This window comes from Eptesicus fuscus, chromosome 1, assembly GCF_027574615.1.
Source record: "Eptesicus fuscus isolate TK198812 chromosome 1, DD_ASM_mEF_20220401, whole genome shotgun sequence".
In the NCBI taxonomy this organism is placed as follows: Eukaryota; Metazoa; Chordata; class Mammalia; order Chiroptera; family Vespertilionidae; genus Eptesicus; species Eptesicus fuscus.
In genome coordinates this window covers 1,855,996-1,868,606 of record NC_072473.1, presented here as the reverse complement: position 1 = coordinate 1,868,606, position 12,611 = coordinate 1,855,996, and the positions used below count along the sequence as shown (strand labels likewise).

The 12,611-nt window shown below is 57.5% G+C and overlaps 1 protein-coding gene across 1 annotated transcript in view; it reads right to left on the bottom strand.

The window, feature by feature from the left end:
• The window catches only part of STS (steroid sulfatase), a 74,636-nt gene that overhangs the window by 23,533 nt on the left and 38,492 nt on the right, over positions 1 to 12,611 (bottom strand). Inside the window, exons 5-6 of the mRNA XM_054720273.1 lie at positions 11,065 to 11,488; positions 3,799 to 3,935 (exon numbers count right to left, since the gene is read on the bottom strand). Coding sequence (XP_054576248.1) covers positions 3,799 to 3,935; positions 11,065 to 11,488 — 561 coding nt within the window. The remainder of the gene's footprint in view (positions 1 to 3,798; positions 3,936 to 11,064; positions 11,489 to 12,611) is intronic.

Below are 12,611 nucleotides of genomic sequence, written 5' to 3'. Positions count from 1 at the left end.
CCATCATCATCACCATCTTCATCATCATCACCACCGCCATTGTCTTTATCACCAACACTACCATCATCATCACCACCATCACCATCACTACTACCATCTTCATCACCATCATTATCACCGTCACCATCATCATCATCACCATCACCATCATCACTGTCATCATTACCATCATCACTATCATCATCACCATCATCATCACCATCACCAACATCACCACCATCTTCATCATCACCATCACCATCATCACTGTCATCATCACCATCATCATCACTATCATTATCACCATCCCTATCACCATCATCATCACCATCATCATCACTATCACCACCATCACCATCTTCACCATCTTCATCACCATCACCATTGTCTTTATCACCAACACTACCATCATCATCACCACCATCACCATCTTTATCACCATCACTACCACCATCTTCATCACCATCATTATCACCGTCACCATCATCATCATCGCCATCACCATCATCACTGTCATCATTACCATCATCGTCACTATCATTATCACCATCCCCATCATCACCATCTTCTTCATCATCACCATCATCATCACCATTGTCTTTTTCACCAACACTACCATCATTATCACCACCATCACGATCTTTATCACCATAACTACCATCATCATCAACACCATCTTCATCACCATCACCATCATTATCACCATTTTCTTTATCACCATCACCATCACCATCATCATCACCATCACCATCTTTATCACCATCACTACCATCATCATCATCTTCACCATCACCATCACCATCCACACCATCATCACTATCACCATCACCATCATCATCACCATCATCATCACCATCATCACCATCATCATCATCATCACCATCACCATCACCATCACCATCATCATCACCATCATCATCATCACTATCACCATCATCCTCACTATCATTATCACTGTCCCCATCACCACCATCACCATCACTACCATCATCATCATCACCATCTTCATCATCATCACCATCATTATCACCATTGTCTTTATCACCATCACCATCACCATCTTCATCATCACCATCACTACCACCATCATCACCATCTTCATCACCACCATCACCATCACTACCATCATCATCACCATCTTCATCACCATCATCACCATAACCATCATCATCACCACTATCACCATCATCATCACCATTACCATCATCACCACCATCAACACCATCATCATCACCATCATTATCACCAACATCATCATCACTATCACCATCACCATCATCATCACCATCATCATCATCACCATCACCATCACCATCATCATCACCATCATCATCACTACTATCACCCCCATCATCACCGTCACCTCCATCTTCATCAACAGCAGCACTACCATCACCATCATATCTCTGAAGTGCGTGCAAAAACCCTCAGCACAGTGCCAGGCCCCAGTGAGGTGACTCTGTTATCCCCCCCGAACGTTCAACCGTGATTAATGTGCCACCCACTCCGAGCCGTGTGCTTTCAGATGCCCCCTTTGCATTCCCACAAGAGTCTCGCGTTTTAAAGAAGGGCCCATTTATCAAGAATAAAGGCGTCTAAAAAATTCAAGGCAGGAAACGGACGCACAGAACCCCAAGGGAAATACACAGCCTCAGGGCTGAGATTACATTCCGCAGCGAACAAAAGAATAACAGAGGGAACGCTGGCATTGCTGTTGTGGCTCCTGCCACGTTAGTATTCCAGGGGCAGCTGCGTTGTAAACCCTTGTCCTGGACGTAAAGGAAGATAAATCTGGAGTCACCACCGGCTCAACTGCTTTGAACATCCTTGCAAAGCAGCGTTATCCAATCCCACGTTCGGGCACCTGCGCCCTGAACGGAACTAACAGGCAAAATAGAGACAGACTTTCCCGGCCGGCATGGCTCAGGGGTTGATCATCAATCTATAATTCAGGAGGTCACGGTTCTATTCCCGGTCAAGGGCACATGCCCGGGGTTGTGGGCTCCATCCCCAGTCGGGGGCGTGCAGGAGGCAGCCGATCCGTGATTCTCTCTCATCACGGATGTTTCTCTCTCTCTCTTCCTCTCTCCTTTCCTCTCTGAGGTCAATAAAAAATATTTTTTTAAAAGAGAGAGATGAACTATTCACCCATCCCCACAACAAAACATTCTCCTGATGTACCTCACTCAGGAGCCGGAAATACACCCTGATGGACATGCACCATGTCAAGGAAAAGTGAAAGGAGGCGGGCTCACATCGGTGGACGCAAGGGCCCTACGCATAATGGGCTGTTCCTATAAATCTCATTAGGGGGACTGCTCTGATGTTGTTTTTCCCGGAACTCATCATCTGGACTTATTTCTGTTGTGTTGTAGAATCACAGAGAGGTACAGAGAGAAAAACAAAAAAAACACAAAAACCCAACAACGTAGACCTTGCCTCGTCTGCATCCTTCATGGAAAGATGATGGACGGAAACCTAGAGATTTAAGACATGGCCCCAGTGGACACAGGGAGTTAAACAAAGAGGCAGAAGCCGGGACAGAAGTCCAGTCTCCTCGTTTCTGAGGACAGGGAGCCTTGCAAGATTTAAACAAAGCAAAGAAAGAAGGGAAATAGCCGAAACCGGTTTGGCTCAGTGGATAGAGCGTCGGCCTGCGGACTCAAGGGTCCCGGGTTCGATTCCGGTCAAGGGCATGTGCTTGCAGGCACAACGAGCGGCCGTCCTCACCTTCAATTTGCTGCTTAAATTAAACCAAGAGGCCGGCCGGCGTGGCTCAGTGGTGGAGCGTTGACCTAGGAACCAGGAGATCAGGGTTCGATTCCTGGTCAAGGGCGCAGGCCCGGGTTGTGGGCTCCATCCCCAGTCGGGGGGGCGTGCAGGAGGCAGCCGATCCATGATTCTCTCTCCTCATGGATGTTTCTGTCTCTCTCTCCCTCTCCCTTCCTCTCTGAAATCCATAATCTACAATAATAAAAGAGGAACATGCAAATGGACCGTCACTCTGTGATATCCATCAGCCAATCAGGAGTGAGTATGCAAATTAACGTGACAAAAGCTAGGAGCGGCCCCGTCCCCCAGCCGCTTCGGGCCTCTGGGCAGCCGGCATGCAGGTGTGGAGCGGCCGGGTGGGGCGGGACGCCTGCTATGAGGGGGAGGGCAGGGGGCGGAGGGAGATATAGGAGTGGTGCTGCGCCTGGAGCAACGACTGAAGGCGGTGGCCAGAGCGAAGGCCTGGGTCCCGGGTGCCAGAGGAAAACCGGTGCCGGCAGCCAGGGGAAGGAAGGCCTACTGCACAAATCTTCGTGCACCGGGCCTCTAGTCCTATATAATAAAACTCTAATATGCAAATCGACCGAACGGCGGCAGAACGACCGGTCGCTATGACAGGCACTGACCACCAGGGGGCAGACGCTCAACGCAGGAGCTGTCCCCCTGGTGGTCAGTGCGTTCCCACTGGGGGAGCGCCGCTCAGCCAGAAGCCGGGCTCACGGCTGGCGAGCGCAGCGGTGGTAGCGAGAATCTCTCCCGCCTCCGCGGCAGGTGGACATCCCCCAAGGGGTCCCGGACAGCCAGAGGGTGCAGGCCGGGCTGAGGGACCCCCGCCATCCCGCCGCCCCTCAGTGCACGAATGTTGTGCACTGGGCCTCTAATAAACATATATATATATATATATATATATATATATTTTTTTTAAAGCACATTTACGATCTATAACGGTATCAGGAATTGGGTGGGAATGTACAGAATTCAGCCGGATGGAGGAAAAGACACAGCCACATCTTACGTTCGCACGGGAGGGACAAGGAACTCACGTACCGACACCCCAGTCCATCTCCTCGGCCGCGTCGCCGTAGGCACCGTGCTTGCTCTTCCCGGCAAAGTCCTTGGAGGCGTACAGGGCCGTGTGCACCTGGATGGAGGAGAAGACGAGCAGGAAGGGTTTCTCGGCATTCCTGCAAAAAAAAATAATAATAATCCAATATAATAAAAGGCTAATATGCAAATCAACCCAACAGCAGCATGACTGGTTGCTATGACACGCACTCACCACCAGGGGGCAGACACTCATGGCTGGCGAGCGCAGAGGGGGTGGCGGGAGCCTCTCCCGCCTCCTCCGTGGCATCGCTAAGGATGTCCGACTGATGGACATACCCCGGGGGCTCCCGGACTGTGAGAGGGCGCAGGCTGGGCTGAGGGACCACCCCCCCGCCCCGTCTCCCGAGTGCACGAATTTCGTGCACCGGGCCTCTAGCAATAATAACACAAATCCCAAGAGCAACGTTAACACCTTCACCCCATTCCGATGAGGATCAAAGTTGGATGGCACGACAGTCCAGAAAACTCTGTGATCCACAAATAAGAACACCCACCAAGCCCTGGCCGGTGTGGCTCAGTGGATAGAGCCTCGGCCTGCGGACTGAAGGGTCCCGGGTTCGATTCCCGGTCAAGGGCACAGGCCCGGGTTGCAGGCTCCATCCCCAGTGGGGGGCGTGCAGGAGGCAGCCGGTCCATGATTCTCTCTCATCACAGATGTTCCTCTCTCTCTCCCTCCCTCTCCCTTCTTCTCTGAAATCAATAAAAAATAAATAAATAACAACATCCACCAAGCCCTGGCCGATGTGGCTCAGTGGACAGAGCGTCGGCCTGCGGACTGAAGGGTCCCGGGTTCGATTCTGGTCAAGGGCATGGACCTTGGTTGCGGGCACATCCCCAGTGGGGGGTGTGCAGGAGGCAGCTGATCGATGTTTCTAACTCATCGATGTTTCTATCTCTCTCTCCCTCTCCCTTCCTCTCTGAAATAAAAAAAGAAAAAAGAATACACACCAAGCCCTGGCCGGTGTGGCTCAGTGGATAGAGCGTCGGCCTGTGGACTAAAGGTCCCGGGTTCGATTCCAGTCAAGGGCACGTGCCTCAATTGCAGGTTCGAACCTGGGCCAGCCCTGGTCAGGGTGCGTGCAGGAGGCAACCCATCAATGTGTCCCTCTCACATCAATGTTTCTCTCTGTGTCTCCCCTTCCCTTCCACTCTCTCTAAAAACCAATAGAAAAACAACAAAAAGGATATCCACCAAGACTCTGGCCGGTGTGGCTCAGTGGATAGAGCGTCGGCCTGCGGACTGAAGGGTCCCGGGTTCGATTCCCGGTCAGGCCACAAGCCCAGGTTGCAGGCTCGACCCCCACTGGGGGGCGTGCAGGAGGCAGCCTATCGGATGTTTCTCACCCATGTTTCTATCCCTCTCCCTTCCTCTCTCTCTAAAACAAATAAATAAGTAAATAAATAAATATTTTTAAAAAATAATATCGACCAAGGCATTCCGTTGGTAATTTCTTTCTTTTTTATTTTTTAAAAAATATTTTTTATTGACTTCTTTTTTTACAGAGAGGAAGGGAGAGGGAGAGAGAGTCAGAAACATCGATGAGAGAGAAACATCGATCAGCTGCCTCCTGCACGCCCCTCCCTGGGGATGTGCCCGCAACCAAGGTCCATGCCCTTGACCGGAATCGAACCCGGGACCCTTCAGTCCGCAGGCCGACGCTCTACCCACTGAGCCACACCGGTCGGGGCCCGTGGGTCATTTCTAAGAGTAAAAGCCCTTGAAGTGTGTGGAGGAGCTGAACATAAGCCAGGGGTATGTCATGGACTCACCCCGGGAAACATTATACCTTCTCAAAACACAGATAACGGATCTAAAAATACCCCCCCACACTCAGACTCCCCCAAATGAACATGCATGACATATGTACCCGTCCCTGAATAGACAGTTACATTATGCATGACGCGTGGGTACAACCTCACGCTCATCTCTTCTCCCGTTTGTTTTTAGATTCAACGTTAAGGTGGGGGGAGAAAAAAAGAAAAGATAAAAGGAGCTGAAAAAGTCCATCTTCCGAGCACATATATGGTCACGGCAGGAAGGACGAGCTGGGGCTGACGGATCTGCTGAGAAGGAAGAGCTGGGGCCGCGCCCACCATCTGGGGGGGCGGGGGGGGCGGACCCAAAGAGATGAAGATAGAGGAAGCAATCCGCATGATTGGCGGGATCACGTGGTCCAGGGGAGCATAAAAGAAATAAATGAAAAGGTAGGAACAATAAGCAAAACCACAGAGCCCCAGTCAATGCCATTCGCCGTGAGCAGAGCGACAGCGGGGTGAGTGGCGCCGAAGACGCGCCGCTTTGGAGTTCTGTCCGAGCCACGGAACGTGACCTTGTCTGGAAAACCTCGGCGGGAGGGACAAGGCCACGCTCAACGCCCTCGTTATAAAAATTCCCTCACTGCCAAAACCGGTTTGGCTCAGTGGACAGAGCGTCGGCCTGCGGACTCAAGGGTCCCAGGTTCGATTCCGGTCAAGGGCATGTACCTTGGTTGCAGGCACATCCCCAGTAGGGGGTGTGCAAGAGGCAGCTGATCGATGTTTCTCTATCACCGATGTTTCTAACTCTCTATCCCTCTCTCTTCCTCTCTGTAAAAAATCAATAAAAATAAAAAATAAAAAGAGTGCGAGAAAAATTCCCTCACGTACAGGATTCTTTTCCTATCGTGTCTACGGCATCACAGATACCAGCTAAGGCCCTGGGTGCCAAAGCAGAGGGAATAGGTTTCCTTTTCTTCATCGCCTTATTTTCATTTATTGACTAGAGGCCCAGTGCACGGATTCGTGCACCGGTGGGGTCCCTCAGCCTGGCCTGCGCCCTCTCACACTCCGGGACCCCTCGGGGGGATGTCAGAGAGCCGGTTTTGGCCCAATCCCCGCAGGCCCGATCCGGACAGGAAGGAGCCCAATCCTGTGCATTGAGATTCTGTCCCCTGGTGGTCAGTGCACGTCATAGCGGCCGGTCGACCGGTCGTCCGGTCATTTGGTCGCGTAGGCTTTTATATATATAGCTTTGTTTGTCTGTTTGTTTTGTAATACTCACCTGAGAATATTTTCCCATGGATTTTTAGAGAGAGTGGAAGAGAGAGAGAGGGAAAGGCAGAGAGAAACATCGACGTGGGAGAGACACACCGATGGGTGGCCTCCTGCACGCGCCCGGACCAGGGCCTGGGATGGGGAGGAGCCTGCAACCGAGGGACGCGCCCTTGACCGGAATCGAACCCGGGACACCTCGCTCCGCAGGCAGACGCTCCATCCACTGAGCCAAACCAGGGAGGGCAGAGGGAATAGGTTTTATATACAAAAAAAAAAACACCCAAAAACTTGAGCCTGACTGGCGTGGCTCAGTGGTTGAGCATTGACCTATGAACCAGGAGGTCATGGTTCAATTCCCCGTCAGGGCACATGCCTGGGTTGTACCCTCGATCCCCAGTAGGGGGCAGGCAAGAGGCAACTGATCCATGATTCCCTCTCATCATGAATGTTTCTTTCTCTCTCTCTCTCTCTCTCTCCCTCTTGCTTCCTCTCTCTGAAATCAATAAAAACATATATATATATGTATATAATTAAAAACAACAACAAAAAACAAAACACATGCCCAGCCAGATTTGGCTCAGTGGTTGAGCATCGATCCAGGAACCAGGAGGTCGCCCGTTCAATCCCGGTGATGCCCCAGTTATACCCTCGATCCCCAGTAGGGGGCGAGCAGGAGGCAGCCGATCCAGGATTCCCTCTCCTCATGGATATTTCTCTCTCTCTCTCCCTCTCTCTTTAAAAATCAATAAAAACATATTTTAAAAACACATACACACAAAAAATAACCAAAAACACGGGTCGCCCTGGAAACCCAGTCTCGTTTCTAAGGCCTGTCCGTCTGTCACAGGCGTTTATGCGTCACCTGCCCCTCACTCTGGCCGACGGCTGGCGGACGCAGACGGATGGGACCCTGTGTCACACACCCACGTGCCCAACAGCCGAGTGCCGTGCCGGCTCCCACCGACAGGTCTGGAATCCTGGAGCCCCATTCGGTCTCGGCACGGCCCATGTCCGGCTTATAAAATACAGTCGAGGGACCTGATGAGGTAAGAGGTTTGTCCACCGGGCAGACACCGGAGTCAGGATGTTCATTGGGTGTCACAACTAGAATCCTACACAATAAAAGCCTGATAGGCTAAGTGTCTGGTCGACCGGTTGGCCGTTCAACCAATCACAGCGTAATATGCTAATGATATGCTAAGGCCGCTCAACCGCTCGCTATGATGTGCACTGACCACCAGGGGGCAGATGCTCTGACTGGGTAGGGCCATGGGGCTGGGGGGGCCATGGGGTTGGGGGGACCATGGGGTTGGGGGGACCATGGGGCTGGGGGGACCATGGGGCTGGGGGGCCATGGGGGCTGGGGGGGCCATGGGTCTGGGGGGCCATGGGGGCTGGGGGGCCATAGGGCTGGGGGGCCATGGGACTGGGGGTGTCATGGAACTGGGGGATCATAGGGCAGGAGGGGCCATGGGACTGGGGAGCCATAGGGCTGGGGAGGGCCATGGGGCTGGGGGGCCATGGGACTGGGGGGCCATGGGACTGGGGGCCATGGGGCTGGGGGGCCATGGGGTTGGGGGGACCATGGGGCTGGGGGGGCCATAGGGCTGGGGAGGGCCATGGGGCTGGGGGGCCATAGGGCTGGGGAAGGCCATGGGACTGGGGGGCCATGGGGCTGGGGAGGGCCATGGGGCTGGGGGGCCATGGGACTGGGGGGCCATAGGGCTGGGGGGTTATCATGGGCCTGGGGAAGGCCATGGGACTGGGGGGGGCCATGGGCCTGGGGAAGGCCATGGGACTGGGGGGGGCCATGGGGCTGGGGGGTTATCATGGGCCTGGGGAAGGCCATGGGGCTGGGGGGCCATGGGCCTGGGGAAGGCCATGGGGCTGGAGGGCCATGGGGCTGGGGAGGGCCATGGGGCTGGGGGGGCCATGGGACTGGGGAGGGCCATGGGGCTGGGGAGGGCCATGGGGCTGGGGGGGCCATGGGGCTGGGGGGCCATGGGGCTGGGGGGCCATGGGGCTGGAGGGCCATGGGGCTGGGGAGGGCCATGGGACTGGGGGGCCATGGGGCTGGGGAGGGCCATGGGGCTGGGGAGGGCCATGGGGCTGGGGGGGCCATGGGGCTGGGGAGGGCCATGGGGCTGGGGAGGGCCATGGGGCTGGGGAGGGCCATGGGGCTGGGGGGTTATCATGGGCCTGGGGAAGGCCATGGGGCTGCGGGGCCATGGGACTGGGGGGCCATGGGACTGGGGGGCCATGGGGCTGGGGGGCCATGGGGCTGGGGAGGGCCATGGGACTGGGGACGGCCATGGGACTGGAGGGCCATGGGGCTGGGGTGCCATGGGACTGAGGAGGGCCATGGGACTGGGGAGGGCCATAGGGCTGGGGGGGGCCATGGGACTGGGGAGGGCCATAGGGCTGGGGGGGGCCATGGGACTGGGGAGGGCCATGGGACTGGGGAGGGCCATGGGGCTGGGGGGCCATGGGGCTGGGGAGGGCCATAGGGCTAGGGGGCCATGGGACTGGGGAGGGCCATGGGGCTGGGGAGGGCCATGGGACTGGGGACGGCCATGGGACTGGGGAGGGCCATGGGACTGGGGATGGCCATGGGACTGGGGAGGGCCATGGGGCTGGGGAAGGCCATGGGACTGGGGGGCCATGGGACTGGGGAGGGCCATGGGACTGGGGGCCATAGGACTGGGGAGGGCCATGGGACTAGGGAGGGCCATAGGGCTGGGGGTCCATGGGGCTGGAGGGCCATGGGACTGGGGAGGGCCATGGGGCTGGGGGGCCATGGGGCTGGGGGGCCATAGGGCTGGGGGGCCATGAAGCTGGGGGGCCATGGGGCTGGGGGGCCATAGGGCTCCGGGGCCATGGGACTGGGGAGGGCCATGGGACTAGGGAGGGCCATAGGGCTGGGGGGTTATCATGGGGCTGGGGAGGGCCATGGGGCTGGGGAGGGCCATGGGGCTGGGGGGCCATGGGACTGGGGAGGGCCATGGGACTGGGGAGGGCCATGGGACTGGGGGGCCATGGGACTGGGGAGGGCCATGGGGCTGGGGTGCCATGGGGCTGGGGAGGGCCATGGGACTGGGGGGCCATGGGACTGGGGGGCCATGGGGCTGGGGAGGGCCATGGGGCTGGGGAGGGCCATGGGACTGGGGACGGCCATGGGACTGGGGGGCCATGGGACTGGGGACGGCCATGGGACTGGGGAGGGCCATGGGGCTGGGGAGGGCCATGGGACTGGGGAGGCCATGGGACTGGGGAGGGCCATGGGACTGGGGAGGGCCATGGGGCTAGGGGGTCATGGGTCTGGGGGGCCATGGGACTGGGGAGGGCCGTGTGGCTGGGGGTGCCATGGGGCTGGGGGGCCATAGGGCTGGAGGGGCCATGGGGCTGGGGAGGGCCATGGGGCTGGGGAGGGCCATGGGACTGGGGGGCCATAGGGCTGGGGAGGGCCATGGGGCTGGGGGCCATGGGGCTGGAGGGCCATGGGGCTGGGGGGCCAGGGGGCTGGGGAGGGCCATGGGACTGGGGAGGGCCATGGGGCTGGGGGGCCATGGGGCTGGGGAGGGCCATGGGGCTGGGGAGGGCCATGGGGCTGGGGGGCCATGGGGCTGGGGGGCCATGGGGCTGGGGAGGGCCGTGTGGCTGGGGGTGCCATGGGGCTGGGGGGCCATAGGGCTGGAGGGGCCATGGGGCTGGGGAGGGCCATAGGGCTGGGGAGGGCCATGGGGCTAGGGGGCCATGGGTCTGGGGGGCCATGGGGCTGGGGAGGGCCGTGTGGCTGGGGGTGCCATGGGGCTGGGGGGCCATAGGGCTGGAGGGGCCATGGGGCTGGGGAGGGCCATGGGGCTGGGGAGGGCCATGGGGCTGGGGGGGCCATAGGGCTGGGGGGGGCCATGGGGTTGGGGGGGCCATGGGGCTGGGGGGCCATAGGGCTGGGGGGCCATAGGGCTACGGGGCCATGGGACTGGGGAGAACCATGGGGCTGGGGAGAACCATGGGGCTGGGGGCCCATGGGGCTGGGGGGCCATGGGGCTGGAGGGCCATGGGGCTGGGGGGCCATGGGGCTGGGGGGCCATGGGACTGGGGAGGGCCATAGGGCTGGGGGGCCATGGGACTGGAGGGCCATGGGGCTGGGGGCCATGGGGCTGGGGGACCCACCGTCGCACGAAGCGGGCGGCGTCGGCGGCGAGCCGCTGGGTGAGGTTGTCGTAGGACAGGGGCTGCTGGCTGACGGCCCGGTCCCGCATGAGGAAGCAGTTGAGGGGCCGGAAGGACTGCAGGAAGCAGAGCAGCAGGCCCAGCAGGGCGGCGGCCAGCAGCAGCAGGACCAGGAAGACGGGGCCGGGGACGGGCAGCAGGCCCAGCCAGCGCAGGGCGCCCAGCGTGGCCAGCGCCAGGCCGAGCAGCTGCAGCGGCGCCAGCACCAGCAGGCGGACGGCCTGGGCGAAGACGCTGCCGGCCCCCGGCTTGCAGTCGCGCAGGTTGGTCACGGGAAGGCCGTGGAAGTAGTCGAAGCCGTGGCTGGACGGGTGGTGGCAGAAGTCGGAGTTGTTGTGGCAGTGGGTGCCCAGATGCCACTTCCCTGGGGACACGAGATGGGGGGGGGTGTGTGTGTGTGTGATTAGGCCCCACAGACACCCCGCTCAGCTTCCCACGCACGGAAAAGGAGGACCCTCCTGCCTGTTTTCCATCTGTTCATTTATTTTTTATTTTTATTTTTATTTTTTTTAAAATATATTTTATTGATTTTTTACAGAGAGGAAGAGAGAGGGATAGAGAGTCAGAAACATCGATGAGAGAGAAACATCCATCAGCTGCCTCCTGCACGCCCCCCACTGGGGATGTGCCCGCCACCAAGGTCCATGCCCTTGACCGGAATCGAACCCGGGACCCTTGAGTCTGCAGGCCGACGCTCCATCCACTGAGCCACACCGGTTTCGGCTCATTTATTTTTTTTTTTAAATATTTTTTTTGCCGAAACCGGTGTGGCTCAGTGGATAGAGCGTCGGCCTGCGGACTCAAGGGTCCCGGGTTCGATTCCCGGTCAAGGGCATGGACCTTGGTGGCGGGCACATCCCCAGTCGGGGGGCGTGCAGGAGGCGGCTGATGGATGTTTCTCTCTCATCATCGATGTTTCTAACTCTCTCTCCCTCTCCATTCCTCTCTGTAAAAAAATCAATAAAATATATTTAAAAAGCCGAAACGGGTTTGGCTCAGTGGATAGAGCGTCGGCCTGCGGACTGAAAGGTCCCAGGTTCGATTCCCGGTCAAGGGCATGTACCTTGGTTGCGGGCACATCCCCAGTAGGGGGTGTGCAGGAGGCAGCTGATGGATGTTTCTCTCTCATCGATGTTTCTAACTCTCTCTCCCTCTCCCTTCCTCTCTGTAAAAAAATCAATAAGATACATTTAAAAAAATAAAATAAATAAAATATATTTTTACTAGAGGCCCGGTGCACGAAATTCGTGCGAGAGTAGGCCTTCCTTCCCTCCGGCTGCCGGAACCGGGGTCCCTCTGGCACCCGGGACCCGGGCTTTCCTCGCAGCCCCCGGTTTCGTCCGGAAGGTCGTCCGGTCTAATGAGCATATTACGCTTTTGTTATTTATTATAGATGGATTTCAGAGAGGAAGGGAGAGGGAGGGAGAGCGAAAACCATTAATGATAAGAGAGAGAATCATGGACCGGCTGCCTCCTGCATGCCCCCC